This window comes from Simochromis diagramma, unplaced genomic scaffold (assembly GCF_900408965.1).
Source record: "Simochromis diagramma unplaced genomic scaffold, fSimDia1.1 OVJJ01000585.1, whole genome shotgun sequence".
In the NCBI taxonomy this organism is placed as follows: domain Eukaryota; kingdom Metazoa; phylum Chordata; class Actinopteri; order Cichliformes; family Cichlidae; genus Simochromis; species Simochromis diagramma.
The window spans coordinates 7,656,479-7,678,324 of record NW_024387398.1 but is presented as its reverse complement, the minus strand read 5'-3'; the positions used below and the strand labels follow the sequence as shown (position 1 = coordinate 7,678,324).

Genomic DNA, 21,846 nt, shown 5'->3' with positions numbered 1-21,846 from the left:
AAATGGTTAACATTTTAATTGCTTGAATAACAGCGCATACATAAAATGCTTCCCTTCTTATTTAACATCTAAGCATTTTGTGATTTAAAGACTGGGATCCATACATTTTAATTAAATATATAAAAAAAACCCTCTTAGCCCCCCCCCTTTCTTTTGCAAATGGATAGGGCATTAGATGTGTTCTCAGAATTTATTTTATATTGTTTTTGTTATACAAATCAAAGGAGAAAACTCCAGAGGTAATTCAGACTTTATATTAAATCAAACTCAAAAAGGTTACAATGTGGTCCTTAAAAATGTAAATAAATCTCGCTTAGTAACACAAAGACAGGCTAAATCAAATAAATACGATGAAATTTATTTCATTTTACAATTCTTATAGCCTAATTTTAACTATGATAAAAGTTTCCTCCTCATTTATTTTTTTCCCCATTGCAAAGGTGGTACCTATTATATTATTCTTTCTTTCTATTTCCACCCGTGGTATTAAAATACACTTCTGGGTGATTTCAGAGGCTTTAAAGCATGTAAGTGATTCATTAAGGATTACAAAAGGATTCAGACCTGCAACAGTTTAACATGAAATTAACGCAAAACACAGTTAACTGGTTTCTAATTTTAGATTCAAAAATGTATAGAAAAATTATTTTAGATATATTGAAGCCTTTCAAATTATGATATTTTTTTTTTAGCTATAACAAAAACATTTATTTATAGTTTCTTAACTTATTCCAGTTGAACAGTGACAAACATAGTAGATTAAATTATTTTCATGATCTTCTCTCCTCCTCCTTCACATCCTGTAGGGCTCCGCCTGGTTGGTCCTCCTCACTGGCACCCCGTCCTCCAGCTCAGGAGCACTCAGGAGCCAGGGTGGCAGGTTGCTGTCCTGTTGTTTCACCCCGAGGTTCTTCCAGGTCCGGGCCCGGAGAGAAGGTGGTCTTTTTTTCTGTGGGACCCGCTGAACCTGCTCAGGCCCTGAACTGGACGAGTCCGCTGGCTCACCCTGCCGGTGCCTCCTGGACTTGGGCGCCTTCTGAACATTGCTGTAGCTCTTCTGCTTGATGGAGGACAGAAGCCTCGCTCTTTTGCTGCAGGACTCCTTCTCATCTTCTTCATCCTCTTCTTCTTCCTCCTCCTCCTCCTCTTCTTCATCTCTTTCCTTCTTGTCTTTGAGTTGCTGTGAGGTGAAAGTTTTGTTCTGCCAGGTGATGAACTCTGACATGCAGTCTCTCAGGCGTGAGGTGAAGTCTCTGTGGGTCATGGTGATCTGGGAACCCACATCCTTGGTGGTCTGCTTCAGCTTCTCGTACAGGCTCTGGAGGTTGGCTATCTCTTCCAGGGTGTCTGCACTGATGAGCTCACGCACCGCGGTTGTCCTGCTCAGAAACTCAGGGCACACATGCTCCTTCTTTGGCTTCTGCTGCTTCTGGAAGGTCAGAAAATGCGGCATGGCCGTGTAGTGTATGGCTTTGGATGCCACAAGCTTCTTGTAGATATAAACTACATCAAGATGGCCGAATTCTACAGATTCCTTGAGAAAGGCTTGCACGTGGGTCCAGTCCTTCAGAGCGAGCCGGATCATCACAGGTGGTTCAGCGAGCTGCGTGTGGTAGAAACCAAACATCAGGTACAAGCCCCCCACTCGGATCTGGTAGCTGTATGGAGGTAGGAAGTACTTTACAGCTGTGGCCAGAGTCACCCTGCAGAACCGCTTCAGTTCACCCGCATTGATGGTGCCAATGAAGAGATCAGAGAAGCCCATCTCCCTCCAGAGGGCTGAAAAATCCTCATACCTGACCGAGTCTATCTGCTGGAAGCGCCCCAGTAGCTCCTCCACATCTTCAGTCAGAGGGCCGTAGAAGAAGTCTGAGTAAACACACGGCAAACGAGGCATCGTTTCATCCAAAACCCACAGAGAATCACTCAGGCTGGCTGCTCCACAAGTGAGCTGTGGTCAAAGCAGGTGTAGTGCGTTGATGGCAAATTACCAAGCAAGAGCGCCCAGTAGTGGCAGGATGTACCAAGTAAAAACCATTTAAACCAGGTGCATCAAACATACTGGGCCCTAACTTAGCCCAGGGGATGACTTTGCACAATGAGAGGCTGGGTTTTTCTTAATAACAGCTTATTTTGACAAACTTAACATTTCCTTTATTATGACATTTTGTAAGAGTAAAGCAGTGCTATGGGAACCTCATGCCATACAGGTAGGTAGGCAGGAATAGGACCAGCATGGAGTTGTACTGGCAAAAAGACAGGAGGGTGAGCTGGACATGGCAGAACTGAAAATAAGACTGGGAGTAACCAGGGTGGACAAGATTAGACAGAAGCTTATCAGAGGGACAGCTCAGATTTAGTGGATTTGGACCAACGTTAGAGAGGCGAGGCAGAGTCCAGGCAAGAGCATCAGGAAGTGAACCAGCTGGTTGGTAAATTGACATTTGTTGCTGTTAATCACTTAGAAATGATGCACCAGTGACCTTTTGATTATGTGCTACTACAGCAAGTGAAATCCAGGTTTATTCTGTTGTTTTTTTCAAAAATGCTGGATTAAAATATTACAAGCACACCACGGTAATCTGATTTTCAGTATAATAGAAGTTCCTCCTATAATAACAAGCAAAAAAGGGATTTTTGGAGATTTTAAATAAATGGCTACACATGTAATTTTTCTCTGTGACCACATGATGGCTTCATATCTCACAGAGCAACAGAGAGATTATTAAGTATGAGAAAATTTAAGGTGCAGTTTAACTTCCTTTACTTAAATTATAAAAAATGACCTGCGTTAACCATTAAAAAAACCCCAAATATTACATTAACAGGACATTTTAAAGCATTGCATAATTTAATTTCAGCTACATTTAGTCTTAAATGTCAAAGTTATGATATTTTTCTTCATCATGATCTGGATCATTTGGCTCAATCTCACATTCATAACTGTGGTCTTCCTCTTTTCCAGCACATCCACTATTCTACATACACGTTCAGTGTATGCTCTAATGACCCCAGGAGGTATGTTGTCATGGAAAATTTGCCCCTGAAAAAAGCTTCTGATCTAAGGTGAAATTTTTTTTTCTAATGTGTGAGAGTAAGAACTTTGGAGTGATGGATAAAATTTAAACAGCAACCCATCTTTAAGAAGGCCAGCAGAGAATTTTCAGTAAACATCAACAAATACATCCAGTCTCTTCTATAAACATCTCCATTCATGCACAAAGCCTCAAAATGAGCCATACTAGGAAAAAAACTCACAGCAGGAGCATCGCTGTTCAGTTTTATTTAGACTTAACAAAATGGAAACCTGTTTGGCCAAAATAGTGTCTTTCTGAACACATGCATGTGACAGAATCAAAATCCTTTTGCTTGAATTCAGACAAATAAATTCAAAAATAAATATCTGTTACTTTACTGTAGCTAACTGAAAATACATTGAAATATTAAAGAAAGGTGAAACTGTCAGGTGGAGCTGGACACGCTAATACTGAAACTCAACAGGTTTAAGCACCATTACCCTAAATTCTGAACTTTGAATTACTCTGCAAAAGCCATTTTATAACTCCCCTAATTCTAATGAAGGATACTCGCTGTTTTAAGAGTACTTAACAATGCTTAAAATGCAATAAAGACATGACTGAGCTCCTTAATGCATACATGATTTAAACACTTAATTCATTTTTGATTGATCAGAATTTGTTTTTGCTTAAAAATAAAGAAAAATGCTAAATACAGTGCAACTGTTAAGGTGTAGAAATATGCAGCCAAGAAGACAATTCAATGGACATTTAATAAGAATATGGATATTTGTGGTGTTATTGATTCAGTGAAAACAAACGCTGGTTTTGCAGAGCAACAAAAAGTCAATTTCAGTGGAACTGTCCTTTCAATCGTCAACTCTTTTTTTTCTCCTTTACTTTGTAAAAAAAAAAAGTCAGATTCATGGTGTCGATGAGCAGCGGGGAGGATTTTGGTTTGATCAAATGACCTGAACAGAAAAAATAAAAGAAAAAAAAATAAAACTGAATTTTAAAAAAACGAAGGAAAAAAAAAAAGCTTCTAAATTCTCTGCTGCTCAGATGCCAACAGCCTTCTTCCTCACATTGCTTCCCACTGTCTACCAGCCTCCTTTGCCTCCTTTCTTCTTCTTTTGCGGTGCTTTCTTGCGAGTGGCGCCTGAGGACGACGGTTTCTGCTGTCGTGGGGGAACTACGCCGCTGGCGGGGGCTGTAGAAGAGCCGGACGCAGACCCTGGTCTCGGTGAGGTAGGGGGGCTGCTGGCAGTCTTACTGGCATCCCTGAAGAGAGAAAAGAGCCACAGTGCAGTTAGAAGGGCCGGAAAATTACAGCGCTGAGTTTGTTTATTCAGGATCTGAGTTTCCTTCTGTGACGTGGATGAGTGAAATAAACGTTTGATTAGCAACAAAGCTTTTGTTGGACAGTGTCTCCCACCACCTCCACTTTTCATGTATTTATAAATTCAGGTAGCAGCATGATGTTTGATAAGTTTATCATCCATGTTTGAATAACTGACTTTCAACAGTGACCTGCTCAGCCTGCCATTAGGGTCCAAGTCCAGCTGGTTAATGGCGACTGAACTTTCAAAATAAGAGCAATAAGTTGCATCTGCATCTTCAGACATCCTTGGGTGGTGCAACAACAGCATAAACTTTGTTAGGATTATTAATAAATAATTTTAGCTTCTGTAAAAGAGAAACTGGAGGGCATCAAAGAGTAACCTGCTCAGTTGCTAATAGGCAAACTCAAGCTCAAGGGCTGTAAGTAGCTGGTTAATAGCAATTGAAATTTCAAAGTAAAAGTGAGGGTATGTGCAGAAAAATCTGTTGTAGATGGAGTCGTTCTCTCCTCTGTTCTGTTTTGGAGCTGCGGTAGTTCAGATGAATGGTGGCAGATGGATTTCTCCTTTAGGAGAGACTGAGAATAATTTTGTTCTCAACAACAGATGAGCCCTTCCTCCCGCAAAGCAGCTGCGGCTCTGATCTGATTTCAGAGTTAATTGGCATGAAAACAAAAGAACAATCTCAGTTGCTTTTCCTCCATTAGTGCCGTTAATAACTGGGTTTACAATTACAGGAAATTGCACCCAGGCGCCTCGGCTGGTTGTGCGTGTGACTGCGGAGTTTACTCACAGCTCTGCTGAAGCTCCTGCCGTCGCTCCCTGTGTGCCTTTTCCTATTTGATCCTTCTTCTTGCCCTTCTTCTTCCCTCTGTAGTAGGAGCGCTCCTTCATAGGAAGCCACCTCTCGGGGTCAGGGGTCACTTTGGGGTCATAGTTCTTGGGCAATTTTCCTAAAAGGAAGATGGTATGGTGTGAGTACTTTATAAGCAATAACTAGACAAAATATCTTCAACAGAGAAAACAAAAAAAATCAGAATTATTCTCTTTTCCTAACAGTGGTTTTAATGTTTTGGCCGCTCAGTGTGCATTTGAATTTCCTACATCATTAATCAAACTCTTTTTCTCTAAGGAGAACAAAAAAGATACAATTAGATGTTTTTGCTCATTTAGAAGAAATAATTTCATGGCCTTTTGTATGTGTAAATAAAAACTTCCAGAACAGATTCACTCTAAATCTTAGCAAGTGATTGAAAGACATACCTTTCTTTTTCTTCTTCTTCTTTTTGATTTCACCATGGCTGTTAAAGAAAATGAAGGAGAAAAAAAAACAAACTTGTCAATGTGTCCCTCGTTCTTTTGAATGTTTTGTTTACACCCCCCCCCCCCCCCAAAATAAAAAAAAAGAAATAAAAAAATAACAGAAGTAGCCACAGAAGAGAGTAACAGACGTTTACCCTTGTTCTTTGGGAGGGTTTTCTCCCACGACTTTAGCGGCTTTTTTCCTGACGTATGTGGCTCCGTGGGAATTCTCCAGCTCGTCAACGTCCACGTTGAAAGACATGGTGTCTGCAGACGGTAGGTGTTTGCTGAGCCTGTAGAAAAAAGCTAAGGATGCAACAACTGCTGACATCCAGATTACATCCTGGTCTTCCTGGGTTACATTTACTTCAATAAGGTATGGATCATTTGTAAAATTAATAAACTATTTTGTCAACAAAATACCAAGCTTTGTTGAAAATGAGCTAAAGAAGGTCTTTTTATCTTTGTTTTCTCTCTGACTTCCAAGCACAAAAACATTAGTTTCCCACAGAGAAAAATAACAAATCCTCAAATTGAAGGAGCTAAAATCAGAATATATTTGATATTTTTCACAAAACAAATGTTATTTGAGAATCCAAATATGTTCCAGTTAGTAAAAAAACCAAAACAAAACCGTTTAAGCGTCCATAAGTTGTATTTAATAATATGAAAGGATACGATTTGGCTTTATCCGTGTCCACTAGAGAATATGCAGAGATGAGTTGTGCCAATGTGTGGATGTCCTTGGTGTTTTGTCTGTTTTGAGAAAAGGGATTTTTATGAAAACAGTTTGATGACATTTGAGGTATATTTTATAAAGAAATAAAACCAGCATCTGTGAGATTTAAAAAGACTTGACACATGTTGAACCAGCCGAGTGTTTAGCAGGGATTTAACTCACTTCCACAGCTGCTCCAGATCACTAATGGCTTCTTTTTTCCGTCCATACTTCAGCTTGAAATTGGCAGCTTCTCTTACAAGAGCCAAATGTGTAGCAGATCCAGGCTGTGTAGGAGAAAAGACACAGTGGGAACACGTTCACACGTCTGAAATGAAAGCCAACTGAAATCAAAATGCACACTTAAAAAGTGTTTGACCTATACACAACAGAAATTAAAGTGTAAAACAGTGGTTCAGACTTGCACAACACGAACCACCATCCGTGACACACAAACCTGTTCAGACTGGTAATGCTCAATAGCTTGTTTGAAAACATCGATGGCGCTGTCGATGTCTTCTTCATGGGAGTACATTGTTACCAGAGCTGAAACCTGAAGAGACGATGACATGGTCAAAATAAATATATGAGAGAACAAAAAACGTAAAAGTCAACAATTTCGACATTAACGAGGCATTTTAATTAAGAAAAACAACAATTTAAGAAAAAAAAAAGTCAAAGTAGCATCTTTAGTCTTACCATCCCTGGTTTGTGCTTGAACTCTTCAATGGACCTCAGGACATCACAGGCTTTTGTCACATGACCTGAAGACCAAACCATTCATTGGATTATAACACCTAATGAGGAGCATGTATCAAAATTAAACTGCTCAAAGTTTAAAGGTAAAAAACCTTTTGAAGTTGCACTCGTTTGTTTCTTTGTTAATTATTGTTGTTTCAGTACTCAGGCGATAATAATCAATGTGCGTGTTTGTTTTAGGAAGCTAGAAATATGAAATACTATCACGTCCACAGAGAAAAAAAACAGTAAGACAGAACGGGGTGTGTGTGTTCGAATGCAGATCACTACCTTGTACTAAATAGAGTTGTGCCATTGTCAGTTTGATGCCAGACGCACTCTCTGGATTCTGATCGGAGAATTGCTGCAAAAGAAAAAAAAAAAGAAAAAAAAAAAAAGAAAAGAAAAAGATCAGTTAACAGAATTAATGAAACTATTAATTACTGAAGGACAAAATACGAACATTTTCATCCAAACCCAATAGTGTTGTAAGTGTTTTAGGGCATCTTTTTTTTTGTATCCCTTTTTGTATTCCCGTCTTCACAGTTAAGCATCACTTTTAACCGTGAAGACATTTTTTAGTATTTTTAAAAACCACGCAACCACAGTGAAAACATTTCGTAGATGAATTCTTGTAAAAAACAAACAAAAAAAAAAAACTGTGAAAAAAGCAAATCTTTCAGTACTTTTTCCTGCTTCTATACTTTTTAACATTTTCATTGAAGGATTTTTAAAGTGCGATATTAACTATATATTCAATCAGCTTTCACCACTGTGATTTTTTAGGTTAACTGGTGCATCATTTGATCATTTTCTCATAATCAGACAAAAGGAGGAGAATGTGTATCGGTTCTGATAATAAGGAGCAGTGTGCATCATTAATACCTGGAGCAGCTCTATGGCCCTGCTGTGCTGCTTCTCTCTGCACAGCTGAGCCACCTGGATAAGGACCGGCCGTGGATGTCCTGGATTTTGAGCCTGAAGACTGGATGACAGCTTCCTGCATTGGTCAGCCTGTTAACGGGCAAAAGCACCATCGGTGTGAAAATAATTACCTATTATTAATTATTTTTCATTCCTCCTCCAATCACACCCGTACCTGATTAGTGTACATGGCCAGCAAGGCTTTGTTGAAGTCAATGGCCTGCAGCTGTTTCTTTGCCAGCTTGTACTCAACACCTTCAGCATTCGTCAGCTTCACCTTTTTCTTTGAGTCAAACACGTTTTGGTCCTGAGGAAAGAGACCGAGCCTTAGCACCAGCGTCGTGGCTGAAATTTTAGTTTTATGATCCCTGTTTAGCGTCTGAAAGTGGATTTCAGGGAGGTTCAAACCCACCTTGTTTATGGTGATGATATTGTTGGCAGTCACAGCAAGCAGCCCCACGTCAGATGGCCTGAAATTAAATCAAAGAATTAGAGCAAGCTGAAAATCTATTTAACAACTTAATGCCTGCCTCTAGATGCTTCTGAACTGTCTAAATGCATTCCCATCATCTTTTTTGAGACTAAATTTGATGCGATGATGTCGCAACTCACTTGAGCTTGATGACCTGGTTGTAGAGCTGCAGAGCCTCATCTGTGCGACCCTGCAACTGCATGACGTACGCCATCTGAGAGTGGATGACGGCCAGCTCCGACTGGATGTCCTCCTCAGTCATATCCTGAAAGGGTACAAACAAGAAATGATGGTGATTAGCTGGAAAACAGTGAAAACTAAGTGTTACAAATACAAGATAATTATGAACAAGCTTAGCATATCAATACACATATATGGCCAAAATATGATTACAGCAAGGTTATTCCCATACAATTTTTATGTAAATAATGCATAAATGTAGAATATTTTAAGACTTAAAAGTATGTTAAGAGTGGACTAAATTTCACTAGACTTGTGACATACTTCTGGACCATCGTTTGGGTGAAATTATTAGAAGTGAAATTGAAATAGGTCTCAAAAACACTTACAGAATCATCTGCCAGCGAGACTCTGCAAAGCTCTGTCAGAAGAAATGATCAGTTTATGTCTGAGGTCATTACATCATTTTAAAAATACATCAAACACCAGCTTGATAGCAGAGACTGAATATAAACTGACCTTCTGCTTGCTGGAGTTTATTGAGGGCCTCTGTAAGCTTTCCTTGGCCAATCAGAGAACAGGTAGCATTGTAGCAGAGCTCATACGTTGAGTCAGGCAGACCCAGATCTTCCTGCAAAAGGAAAACATAACATGATCAAACATGAGTTTATTCTAGTTCTAATCAAACAGTCTGACTGCAGTTCTGTGCAACAAAGTGGAGAGAGTAAGTTTTTGATTTAAAAACTCAAATGAAAAGCTGATTGATGAACTGTGCCAATGAATGCTTACCATTGGAGCCTTCTCCCACTGACTCATTGCAGCCACCACAGCGGCGAGGTTTGTCTTCCTCTCCTCCTCGTACTCGTCCTGGGAGTTCCTGATCAGATCCGTGTAGACAGACTTGCACTCATCGTAGCGCTCCAGTCTGTACAACTGCACAAAGAAAAGAGCTGGTTCAGATTAGCAGACATCGTCACTCTTCTCACAACAAGACGAAAATAATATCCTGTTAGAAATACACAGAAATTGCCAAGCTGACCATTTATTACAAATCTCTCATTCTCACTCACCAACCAACAAAACCCAAAACACTTGTGTTCTCAAAAGAATGTCTCACTGTAATAAATAATAATAGTAAATCATATAGACTGCATAAAGATTGTAACAAGCTGATATTCACAAATATTGGGGATAGTTTTAACAACACTGAAGTTACTTTAAGACAAACACAAATAGAGCAGTGGCGTTAAGAGGTGAAAATGCTACACTCTACAACCCTGATGTCTCCGTTTCAGAGAAAAATTGCTCAATTATACTTTTGCTATCTGCTTTTTTACAATGTTACTTTACTTAACAACATTTAAATGTTTTTACAATCATGTTTCAAATACAGAAGCCACATATTCAAACAGCAAGCTGTTTGCATTTATTGTATACCGTTTAATTTGAATATGATTTGTTTGCAGTTCTGATGCTAGATGATCAGATTTTAAAATGCCACATATTAACAATCAGCAGCTTTAAAGGCCTCAACACTTTCTTTTCTTCTAACTTTGCTGCTCTTTTCAACAAGTAGATGACCAATGACTGACTTCTTTAGCACAAACAGTAAATATACACTAAACTGTATAAAAAAAAATGTAAAAAAATAATAATAAAAAAATACAGTAATATAATCTACTTCTATCAACAGCTCCCTTTAGGGATCATCTGCTTCCATCTCACCATATTCCAGCATACTCTACTGTCAGATCAACCCTCTGCATGCCCTCCTTCACTACCATCCATGAAACTTCTCTGTGGTCTTTCTCTTTTCCTCCTGCCTGGCAGCTCCTTGTTCATCATCCTTTGTCCAATATATCCACTATCCCTGCTCTGTACATGTCCAAACCATCTCAGCCTTGCCTCTCTAACTCCTATCTTGGTCACTCCCAATGAAAATTTTAACATCTTCGGCTCGCTCTCCGTTCTTTTGGTCAGTGTCGCCAACATCTTCAAACCATACATCATAGAAGTCCCCACCATCTTGTGAACCTTCCCCTTCCCTCTTGCTGCTATCTTTCTGTCACAAATCACTGCAAACACTAACTCCACCCTGCCTACACTCTCTTATAAAGCTCTCTGGTGTACTGTGTGTTGCTTTGGATGACTGACAAATATTTAAACTACTCAAGATACACCTCTGCTCTTTGCGTCTTCACTGTTACATCATATATTCCGTTTTGCTTCTCTGTCTTGCTGTATTTCTGTCTTACTACAAATCAGTCTTATTTGTGAACATCAGTCCACTGAGGCTCCTGGCTGACCTCATCTGTCGACCTGCAAGTCTCTATTGCCACCTCCTTACTGTCCTCATACATGTACTACACTACCCTCACATATTTCTCTGCCGCTCTTAAAGTAAAATTCTATAGTGCCTTAAGGTCTTAACCTAGCTTCATCAACTCTTTCCTACAGCTTCCATCAACTGCATGACTACAAACAGTAATAATATAATATAATATAAGCCTCACCACTTGACCGTAAAGCTCCTTCAGCTTGTCTGTCTGCTCAGGAGCACTCTCGATGGTCTTCAGGGAGCTCTCCACTCTGTTCAGCCGGTACTCGCAGTACGCCTTCTCAAACACCACCTCACTGAGTGGAAAAAAGACCCCCACCCACCCCCGAAAAAGGGTTTAAATGTGCAACACACCATAAAGAAAAAACCTTACAAGACTTTTGTACGTTTTTCTTAGAGCATGGCAGAATTGCTGTGACACTATACACCGTTAGACACTTAAATGTCAACAGTGAACTGCAGGAGTAATTTATACGTCAAGCACAGGTGAGTGACAGCGTGCCGCTTACCTGCCGAGCACCTTTGAGTGGGTGTTCATCACATTTAGCGCCTCTTTGAAGCTCCCATTCTGGATATGGCAAACCACTTTACAGTGCAGTGCCGTCACATCGTCTCTGTTTTCGTGTAAAACTGCGACAGGACAGAAAGAAAACAGCAGTGAACATCACTCGCTACGAACAAAAAAAGATTTCGCCCTGACGCTGATGTGATTGTGCAAGGACAGAGGAGTGTAAAGCAGCCGCTTAACGTTTCCAGGACAGCCGCCTGGCTAATCATGGGTTAGCTGTCGTGGTTGGTTAGGGACACGTCAGTCATGAGACAGTGGATTTAGGGGGCTAAATATTATTTAACGATGGCTCAAAGTCACACAACAAATAGCTAATCCAGCAGGTATATATATATATGTTTATTACACATCGTTAATCAGAGCTTAATACACGAAGCTCCACGGGTGTATTTAACACCCTGACTGCCGTTAGCTCAGACACATGCTAACAGCTGGTACTGCTCTGCGGGAGCAGAGGGGAAAGTCCGCTCTCTGGTTCCGTTTTCAGAGTCAGCCTGTATACCTACTTTTAGTGAGAGCTTTGAGGGCTCTGGTGTAGTCTCCATTCTGTCCGCAGCGGTTGACTTCGGTCCAAAGAGAAGCCACAGACACTCCACCACTCGCCATCTCCGCTGAGTGGACGCTCTCGGTGCCGGAAACAGAATGTGTTTACATCCGGGACAGCAACAAATACGTTTATTAATTTTAAAATAATTTCTGTGCGGAATAAATGAACCGTAGTCATAAATTGGGACGCTCTGCCAATGTTAATAAAAGCCTACTATTTGGGGGGCATGTAGTTTTTAATTTCAAAATGACGCATGCAACTGACACATTCACGGCTAACCCTACTACACGTTAAATTGAAGTGCAAACATAGTACTTTATATTAAATTACATTTATTAGCCTACACATTAAAGAAATTATATTTATGAATACTTTTGGAGGAGTTTATAGAATTCTAAAACGGACAGTTCTGCGGTGTCAGTGCTTTTAATTTGGGTGCTTTTAGGACCGTAGTGGTAATCGTCAGAATTCCTACATTTGTGTCAGCATATGAAAGCCGCACGGTGGGCAGGGTAGGAGCTACGGGGGGACTCGGTTAGCTTCGGTCGGACTCGGCTACCGAGCAAAGGAGGGGGGACTGTTGTCATTCGTCCGGGCTGTGTGGCGAGCTTTTGTCCAGCAGAGATGGCCGGGATTAAAGGTAAGCAGCAGGAGATTTTCATTCCCTTCAGAAAGCTTCTGAACTCAGCCTCTGTTTATATAATTTCAACAAAATGTGCACAAGGCATGTTTGCGCGTTTGTCACGCTCAGATAAGTAACGATAGAAGGAGTTAGCGCAGGGCCAGTACTGACAGACGTTAGCATTAGCTCGGTGATGAACCTGCACTGTTTCGGTAGAAGCAACCGCAACATGACAAAAATAACCAAACCAACTTCTGCGTTTCGTAATGAAAACAATGTAGCAGTGCAACGTGCTGCATTCTTGCGCCACAGTTAACGCCATTCTTGTTTAATACTACAACAACGCAGAAATAACCGTACCGCTAATGCTAGCTGCGCCTTAACTTCCCACAGCCGCTGACTGATTCCAGGCAGCCGCTGGGATTTTAATAGAATTTAACGAGTGGCCGCACGGACTCTATGGCTGTCTGGGTTTAACGTGGACCCATGTTGGCAGGGTTTATGCTGCTAACGTAGCTGTCACACACGTGAAATCAGCTGATTCATCACATGGTAGCCCCAAATCTCCAGGGGCCCTGCAGCCACCATGAGATTAGTGATTTCCTGTGGATATACCCTGTTCTAACACTGGGGTCCCCCTATCCTCTGCTTCTCTTGCAGCTCTCATCAGCCTTTCCTTTGGAGGGGCCATCGGCCTCATGTTCCTCATGCTTGGATGTGCCCTCCCTGTGTATGAGTAAGTATAACCATCACAGACCATGTGAGCCTAGTACTTCCTGGCACCTTTGATGATCCTGTCACAGCTTCACAGCTTTAACTATAGCTGCATTCATGACCAAATTAACGTTCTTAGAACATCTAGAGCATAAGGACACCATATAAAACCAGGGAAGTGTGACAGAACCTGACCACTTTTAGTGGATGAAAGTAGGATTGCATTAAATTAAGCAATTATCAGAGTTACAGGCTCTTGAAGTACATAAATGTGGGCTGGAATTTGGTACTTTAAATTTACTTTATTTTCTCATGCCTTTTTGAACAATCATAACTTTAGGTTAAATGTGACTCACATCATCTTCACGTGTCACCCCCCTCCTAAAAAAAAGAATAACAAAAAATAGAGGTAAATTCAACATACCCAGGATATCTTTACCTTTTGTGGCTTAATTCATCCTAACATTGCCAATCAGATGTAGTGGTCATATGAAGCTGTTTGATGATTAAATAATACTGGTTTTTCAGGTCTATGAATGTACACTGGCAACAAACAGAGAGAAAATGATCCTAGTGGAGAAGAGTGAAGAGGTTAAACATATGATGTATGTGATAGGAAAAGTGCTGTGTTAATGTGTTCATGTGGCTTTTAGTGTAAGTGCAGTTAGTGGTTTGTTAGACTGGAGAAACTCTACACATGCAGTCTGTGTAAAGATAAGAAGGTAAACTGGAAAAAACACATGTTGCACAATTATTTCGGGATGGGGAGATGTTGTAATAAAACTATATCATTTTCATTAAATTGATGTGCTGCTTAGATGTTTCCCGATGGTGTTCAGGACAGTTTTAGTCTTATTCTTGAAGCTGGAATCTTGATGGTGTTAAATGTTCGAAAGGTGCGATTTAAACCAGTAAGTAGGCTGATTTACTGATGCTTTTATAAAAGTAAGGCTGTTCAGTTTTGAAATCACATTTATTTTGGCCATTAATGAGAAATGGTTATTTGTTAGAATTACTCACACTCTGGAAAAACAGTGGCTTTATTTAAAAGTACAAGCTTACTTTTTGCCATCAACGTTAATTATAATTCACCTTAATAAGATAAATAATTAATTAAATATATGTGAACTGAACTAAACCTGTAGCAAAAAATAAATAAGCATCTATCTCAGCTATATTGTTATAATAATCTGTGTATTATAATTTTAAGTGATGTGTAATTGCACAGCTTTAGTACAAAGCCTGTTTTAGAATTATAGCACTTTATAAGCACTTTTAGGTTAATATAAGTTCTTGCAGTTTGCAGGATAATTATACTCTGTACTTACAAGACAACCTGATCAGCTTTGTGTGTGTGCACACCATCACACCTCTTGGTTATTATTCTAATGAGTGCAGACAGTTTCTCATTTGCTGTATGTGGGATGAGCAACAGCAACATATTTGGCCTTTTTTCATCTAATTTGCATTTCAGCCATTGTATTTACAGTAAATAACAGCTTCACTTCAGCATAATGCGTATTTATCAGCCTATAAGTGACAAGAAAATGCGTAATTCCTTGGAGATATATATATATAGCACAATGTTTTCCCCACAGTTTTATTTTTACAGTTTTATTTTTTTTGTTCGTTTTTCATCAGTGAAATATCTCCCCAGGTACAGAGCTTTCTCGCAACTGTATAATAATCTAGCTCTTTGAGATTCTTGTCAAATTACATGCTAGTGTTAAAAACAATATAGATGGATATGTTTTTTGCAGGCCTGCATCTGATCTGTATTCAAATCTAGAGGTTACAGAAACGTAGCTCCTGCCTTATGAAAGAAACCCCTTAAGTTGGCGTGTGGAGTGCTCAGCAGCGATTCCTTCTTTATCCTTCGATTCACTTCACTGCATCCTTTGTCATCATAGCATGTGGGTGTTTATGCCCCCTGTTTCTCTCGCTTTTTCGCCTCTCTGCAGCAAATACTGGCCTTTGTTCCTGCTCTTTTTCTACATCCTCTCTCCCATCCCTTACTGCATCTCGCGGAGAGTGGTCGATGACACAGACTCGGCCAGTAACGCCTGCAAAGAGCTGGCCATCTTCCTCACGACGGGCATCGTCATCTCAGCTTTCGGCCTGCCAATCGTCTTCGCAAGAGCTGAAGTAGTAAGTAACTGAAACCTGTTAATTCAGCGTGTACTGCATGGCTATTTAAGCAGTGGTTCCCAAACCAAGGGTCTGGACCCTCTGCGTTGGGCTTACTTTAAATGTTCTGACTTTTGTCTATATAAATTACACACAACTATATAAGGGCTTAGTTTTAAGATAAGCTAAAAGCAACAGCAGCCAAAACATGAAAAAAAATGCCTTGCTCAATAAAATAAATACAATGACACAAAACAAGATGGCTAAAAAAAAGCTATACAAAAGTATCACAGAAGTATGGAAAAATGGCGAAAGCAGAAGAGCTCAGTTAATCAAAAATCTAAGTGTAAAACAATAAAGAGCTAAACTCTGACAGATAACTGCAGGTATAGTGTTGTGAGGTCATAGACTTCCTGTATCTTTCAATATTTACGCCCAATGAAAGTGACAGTTTCATTGTGTGGTCAGCTAATAATAGGGCTAATTATAAACAGACTATATTCACCATCAGCAAGTGATAAATGACTGCAAAGGTGCTGCAAACAGCATCCAGTGTTTCAAATGATTATCAGTTGTGCAGATTAATGCAGAGGTTCTGCAGTTCTCTATGAGCGACATGCATGCAAGCACATCATTTCTTAGGGCATTTTAGGTAGAGTGCTGGAGCTCAGTCATTAGTTTGAGGAAGTCTGATTTGACTTTCTGGTCCTTAGCAGTCTCTGTAGTTTCTCCAGCCATCCAAAAAAAGATAGTAGACTATATTATATGCAGTTTGCTTTAAAGCATTCATGACACAGCTTGTTGCAAAGAAAGAAAAAAAGAATATCACCAATTTTGGGTTATTTTGGTTTTAAACTGGCTGAAAGCAGCCAGCAAAGGGGCCTAAATAACATAATCAGTTGAATTAATTAAAAGAACAGTAACGTATGCTATGAAATGATCAGGGTGCACAACAGCATATATAGTCTTTAATCTGATTTTTAAATATGATTTCTTAGTTAATGTTAAGGGGCGATCGTGGCTCTAAGAGTTGGCAGTTCGTCTTGTAACTGGAAGGTTGCTGGTTCGAGCCCCGACGTTGTGTCCTTGGGCAGGACACTTCACCTACCGCCTACTGGTGATGGCCAGAGGGGCCGATGGCGCGATATGGCAGCCTCGCTTCTGTCAGTCTGCCCCAGGGCAGCTGTGGGTACAACCGTAGCTGCCTCCACCAGTGTGTGAATGTGAGAGTGAATGAATAGTGGAACTGTATAGCGCTTTGAGGGCCCCGAAAGCGCTATATAAATGCAATCCATTATTATTATTATTATTATTATTATTATTATTATTACTGCACCAACTGATAGGACAATATAGCAACTGCTAAATACCGCTTGTCAACGAGTCACCGCCTTGTTTCGTAAAAGGTGGAAAGCAGTGCAACAAGGGTGTGTGAACGATTGTCCAACTTTAACTTTCCTTTTTGTCCAACTCTGAAAAAGTACTTTGCATGTTAATGATTTAGAGCTGAATTCTACAAAAAGCAGGTCTTTAAATCAGCAAAATAAAATGTCTCAGTTACCCAAATAAGCTCTGTAGCATTCAGCATTAACCTGAATTTCCTTTATCACTTTACAGATTGCCTGGGGAGCATGTGCGCTTGTGCTAACAGGTAACGTAGTCATCTTTGGGACGATCCTGGGCTTCTTCCTGGTCTTTGGATCCAACGATGACTTCAGTTGGCAGCAGTGGTAAAACGGCAGCTGTAGGGGACCTTAGTCTGAACTGTTTTTATTAGCGTTACAATTATTATTATTATTATTATTATTATTATTATTATTACTACTACTGTTATGGTATTACCGTTCTTGGTTCTTGTTGTTATTTATATGATGACCGCCCATCCATAGACTCACATCAAACCAGTGCAATACTTTTTTTTTTTTTTTTTTTACCACTCACATCATGCTGAACTGACACAAGTGAGATGGAAAATGCTGACTTTCAGTTGGATTTTTTCCCATTTTTAAGTTTCACTCTTTCTGACTTTGTGCTGTGAGTCTTTGTTTTCCATCTTTTTGTATGTGTCCACTTTTATTTAAAGGATTACAAGCTGGTGAACAACTTTTACAGTGTAGTATCTTTGAAGATGTGTTAAAAAGATTTCAAAATGAATGACCAAAAGGATACGGTCAGTAATGTCTGGCCTTCTTTTTGCAATTAAAAACACTGGAAGGAGCTTCTTCTTTGTGAAATTAATGTAAGTCAGCTGGAAATTGAGGAAAAATCTGCACAATATGAGCCAAAATTTCATCAGACACGTCTCTGTTTCATACAGGTCTTACTGGATTTGAGTGTCAACAGTTCAGCTGATATAATGCAGGCTTTTCTCAGCTTTCAGTCAGTAAAATGTGAATAACACTAAGCTTGAGTGTTCTTGTGAAAGCAGCGGGCTGTTATTGCCACCAACAGTACCTAACATGTGAACTCCATTATGTGTAAATGTGATATAAATCTTTCTCATGACACAAAGTGAGGAGGTGGTGTTCAGGAGCAGTGTGCAAGGATTCATTTTAAACTCCCTCTCTATCACACCAGAGATCAAATTAAACTGACTTAGTGATTTCCCAGGTGCAAACATGGCGGGCTGCTTATTCACCAGGTTTTTCTGCATCCAATCGGCTCGTATTCCAGTTTGTGTGAGTTAGCGTTTTTCTGTTAGGTCAAGAAAGCATGCAAAGCCAATAGCAGCCGTCAGCTAGCATTGGATTAGCTCAAGGACAGCAGCCTTGTTGGAAACTCGGCCAAGCTACCCTAAGAACCAGGCTACTTATAACCAAGGCCCAGTCAGTCATTTAACAGCCTTTAAGCTTTTGAACGCGACTCCCTCAAAGTGAAAGAATCCAGTGACTTTGCTCTGCATTCCAGCTCTGGCACATACTGTATTTCCTCACACCAGCAAAACAAAAAAAGAACAAAAAAACACACCATATGATTAAAGTTTGAAAGTATTGGGTCGTGTAAAAAAAGTCTGCATGCTGGTTTATGTAATCTGCTGCAGCTTCTTGATAATCAGGGCCTGCAGTCAGTCAGGTGCAGCGCCTCAGACTGCTGTTACATTTAAACTGCATTAGTAGTGACTAAACAAAGAGTAAAGCAAATGCTACCCTGTAAAGAACTGCAGTGACTAATGGAGCTTCAGGTGTGTTTTGTTGCTTTCTTTGGGTTTTTTCTTTTTGTTTTTTTTGTTGTTTTTTTTGTAGATGGCACTGTTTGAAAACCTCTGAGTTTCTCCAGCCATTACAAGAATCAAATGTTTTGTTTCCATGCAAATTTCCAGTGGACATCTTCACACGTTTTGGCCCTCAATCAGTTTAATTTCCATATTTAAATCGTATTTTTAGGGTTTTAGAAGCACACATCCAGCAAATAAAACAGAAACAGTCCTACAGGAATTGTTTAGCATTTTGGTGAACTCGCTCACATGTCTTGCATATGAAGCTAGACGTGATTGATTGCTTATCATAAGAACTTTCACAGGAGGACATCTGGGCTCTGAAAGAAAACCAAGCCTGTCAACAAGTCCAAAGTTCAGCATTAATCAGAATTTACTGAATTTGTTTTAATCCATACAACTAAAGTTTAAAGCTATTTGTGATTTTAGAGTTAGTTTTTGAGCTCTAACTACTCTTTGTTAAGAAATATTGGTAATTTTGTATTTTAGTTTAATTTCCCTTTACTTACAATTTAAAAAGTAAACTTTAGGTATTTTAGCAGAGCTGTATTATAGCTGTGTACCCCTTTGTTCCAGTCTTTAATGGTAAATTAATTAGATCTGTATTTGAGCTTTGTCAAATCAGACTTCGAGTATGACTCTTACAGTATTTCCTGCATTAGTCAAAGACCATCCAAGAAAATCATTAGGAACCATTTGAGTGAACCTCTGGCTGAAATATATGGGCTGATTGACCTTTGCTGAGTTAATTTGAACTTGTGATCACAGAGCTCATATTTCCGGCCTTCGTTCAGCCCTACGAAAGATACAAATATTTTTAAAAGCAACACATTGACGGCAGATTTTTGTTTTATGTTAAAAACATGCTTTAAAATGTACTACTGACATGATTTGTGCGTATCACGATGTAATCCCATGAACGAATCCTCTGGTGGTAGTCTGTGAGCCTGTCTGTGGTTCAGACAAGCAGGGTAACTCTGCGTGGTGTTTCTGGGACGTGCGCATCTGTATGACACGTTTAGCTAAACGTGTCAAATGTTCTCAGATTTTCTGTTTTGTAGTCTGCCGTTAATTCTGAACTGTCAGTCTGGCGTGAAGATGTGGGATTATTCTTAGGTTTCTCTCACAGATCTTTGAAGGATGTTGTATTTATTTATTTGACTGAATGCTTTGTGTCAAGGTTCAACGCCATTTTCTATCTCAATTGTTATGTTGAAGATGAGGAAGTCAGCATGGTGGTTTCTTTTTTTTTTTTTAATAAACGCCATTTTTGAAAGTCTTCTTCATTTGAATGACTACAGATGCACTTAGCACAACTGTATCAGGTGGAGAGATGCTGATTTGTCTTCAGAGGGAATAACTGAGTGAGTTAGTGATGCTGTTAAGAGACGCTCATGAGTGTGAGGAGGAAAAAAACAGCGAAAACGTCTCATAAACCCTCTGTAGGTTGCAAGAATAGTATTCTGATATGCTTAACATTTCCATAGTTATTTTTAAAGACACAGAAACACGGACTCCGATGTCTTCCAGTGTCTTATTTTTGTCTAACCTACTGCACAAAATCCCCCAAATATCCAGTTCACTCTTGTGTAACATAATAAAAAGAAGAAAGGTGTCTCTCCTCAGAAGTTTGGTAAATATCTCCTGCTTGCTTTAATAACTTATCAAAAAAAATCTCCCAGTTAATTTTCTAGCTCTGCAGTTATGAACACAAATTTTGATAGTGGCAGAACTTTTTGTTTCACTTTCACTTTTTATTCAGATGCATTCAGATAATCAAATCCTGATTGATGGCGATCCATGCGAGGTTATCAGTGCTCCACATTGATCACTTTGTGGGTTCTTCTCCTGCCTTTTTAGGCCTGATTGTAGATCCAAAATGGAGATCTCTGAGCCTCATAGCTATCTGCTACATTTGCTTTGGGACATGGTTCTCCATTATGGTGGAAAATGTGCAGATTGTCACCAGAAAAAGCAAACTAAATAAATAATAGTACCAGTTAATGAATTAAAATATCAACTCATTTTGATTATTTTTTTTTTTTTAAATAATTTCAATATTTTATTATTTATTATTTTCGTGTTCCTTTGCTGGGCTTGTAACAAGCTTTGCGGCTGTCTTCATTTTAAATATCCATGAATGTAAACCTAATCAATAAAATGTCTTCGATTGTACACAGAGGGAAGTGGCTCTTAGAGGCAGTGTGTCTCCCTCTGGTGGCGGAAAAACTGGACCACAGGTTCGAGAGCGAACCACAGTCCCCTCTCGAGGTGTCCAGCTCTATTCTATAAAGCAAGAGAAAAGATTTAGGAAAATAAAGACAAAGCGTCTCCTTTATGAGCACCAATGCGCCGTGGCCTCACACCGCTGAAGGTAAATTTGTCCTAAAAAGTTCAAGACTTCCTTTACATGACCTCAAATAAATGGAAAAGCTGTGTATCACTTACAGAGAAGGCTTTTCCATGTTGTTTGTAAAGTAAATAACAGTCAGTGACCTGAACACATTCACCTTCACCAAGGCTGCACAGTCCTCTGGATTTTTTTACTTGCTAGCAACAAAATACTGAAAACATAGTGAGCTCATCTCCATGGCAATATATCAAACCTAAACCAACACATAGACACTTTAACACAATACATTTGATAAAGTTATAGATTTTAATGCACATTCATGGGATTTTCCTTTATTAAACCTCTTATGCAGTCATGTATAATAAAGCACTAACCTGAGGCTGCTGCCATAAAGACTCCTGTCTGCTAGATACAACATGCCCGACTTCTTCAGCTCAGCCACTGCCTCGGGGGAGAACTTCACAACACAATTTGCATATAAAATAAGATCAGCCTTTTACTTTGTGCATGATGCAAACTTTAGTTTTCCCTCTTTATTCAAGTAGCAGGCCAGATGGCAAGAAAATCCACAGAGAGACACCGCAGCAGCACTCCTCGCTTCCATGTTGTGACAACAGCAGCTTGTTTTAATGCTGAAACCTGCCCCTTGTAGGTGTGTACCAGGTAGGAGTC

General features: G+C 39.6%; 3 protein-coding genes and 1 long non-coding RNA gene across 4 annotated transcripts; 1 reads left to right on the top strand and 3 right to left on the bottom strand.

The window, feature by feature from the left end:
- Window positions 1-793: 793 nt before the first annotated feature.
- LOC120720580 (snRNA-activating protein complex subunit 1-like) lies at window positions 794-1,897 on the bottom strand. Its single transcript, XM_040010303.1, has 2 exons — window positions 1,224-1,897; window positions 794-1,085 (listed from the first exon to the last, which is right to left on the bottom strand). Exons 1-2 carry the CDS (start codon window positions 1,895-1,897, stop codon window positions 794-796), a joined length of 966 nt encoding a protein of 321 aa, XP_039866237.1.
- A 1,345-nt stretch (window positions 1,898-3,242) lies between these two features.
- On the bottom strand, window positions 3,243-12,241 carry srp72 (signal recognition particle 72). Its single transcript, XM_040010317.1, has 19 exons — window positions 12,104-12,241; window positions 11,539-11,659; window positions 11,205-11,325; window positions 9,481-9,624; window positions 9,211-9,322; window positions 9,081-9,112; window positions 8,652-8,776; window positions 8,452-8,509; window positions 8,215-8,346; window positions 8,001-8,129; window positions 7,407-7,479; window positions 7,077-7,141; window positions 6,835-6,930; window positions 6,561-6,664; window positions 6,338-6,415; window positions 5,815-5,952; window positions 5,621-5,658; window positions 5,151-5,310; window positions 3,243-4,298 (listed from the first exon to the last, which is right to left on the bottom strand). The coding sequence occupies exons 1-19, from the start codon at window positions 12,201-12,203 to the stop codon at window positions 4,118-4,120; spliced, it is 2,007 nt and encodes a 668-aa protein (XP_039866251.1). The 5' UTR covers window positions 12,204-12,241; the 3' UTR covers window positions 3,243-4,117.
- A 416-nt stretch (window positions 12,242-12,657) lies between these two features.
- Window positions 12,658-18,558, top strand: leprotl1 (leptin receptor overlapping transcript like 1). Its single transcript, XM_040010322.1, has 4 exons — window positions 12,658-12,784; window positions 13,427-13,502; window positions 15,442-15,628; window positions 17,225-18,558. The coding sequence occupies exons 1-4, from the start codon at window positions 12,769-12,771 to the stop codon at window positions 17,339-17,341; spliced, it is 396 nt and encodes a 131-aa protein (XP_039866256.1). The 5' UTR covers window positions 12,658-12,768; the 3' UTR covers window positions 17,342-18,558.
- A 1,476-nt stretch (window positions 18,559-20,034) lies between these two features.
- Window positions 20,035-21,660, bottom strand: LOC120720591. The gene is made up of 2 exons (XR_005692991.1): window positions 21,549-21,660; window positions 20,035-21,107 (listed from the first exon to the last, which is right to left on the bottom strand). It is a non-coding gene; the product is annotated as an uncharacterized LOC120720591 (long non-coding RNA).
- Window positions 21,661-21,846: the final 186 nt, after the last annotated feature.

Excerpts from the sequence above, each read along its gene's own strand:
- leprotl1 (XM_040010322.1), top strand. Across the intron at positions 13,503-15,441 it reads TGTGCCCTCCCTGTGTATGA|CAAATACTGGCCTTTGTTCC; the intron begins GTAAGTATAACC and ends GCCTCTCTGCAG. Across the intron at positions 15,629-17,224 it reads TCTTCGCAAGAGCTGAAGTA|ATTGCCTGGGGAGCATGTGC; the intron begins GTAAGTAACTGA and ends ATCACTTTACAG.
- LOC120720580 (XM_040010303.1), bottom strand. The coding sequence starts at position 1,897 with ATGCCTCGTTTGCCGTGTGTTTACTCAGACTTCTTCTACGGCCCTCTG. Across the intron at positions 1,086-1,223 it reads TCACGCCTGAGAGACTGCAT|AGCGAGGCTTCTGTCCTCCA; the intron begins GTCAGAGTTCAT and ends CTGCAGCAAAAG.
- srp72 (XM_040010317.1), bottom strand. The coding sequence starts at position 12,203 with ATGGCGAGTGGTGGAGTGTCTGTGGCTTCTCTTTGGACCGAAGTCAAC. Across the intron at positions 9,625-11,204 it reads AGGAGCTTTACGGTCAAGTG|TTGTACAGACTGGAGCGCTA; the intron begins GTGAGGCTTATA and ends TTCTTTGTGCAG. Across the intron at positions 5,659-5,814 it reads AACCCTCCCAAAGAACAAGG|CCATGGTGAAATCAAAAAGA; the intron begins GTAAACGTCTGT and ends TTTCTTTAACAG.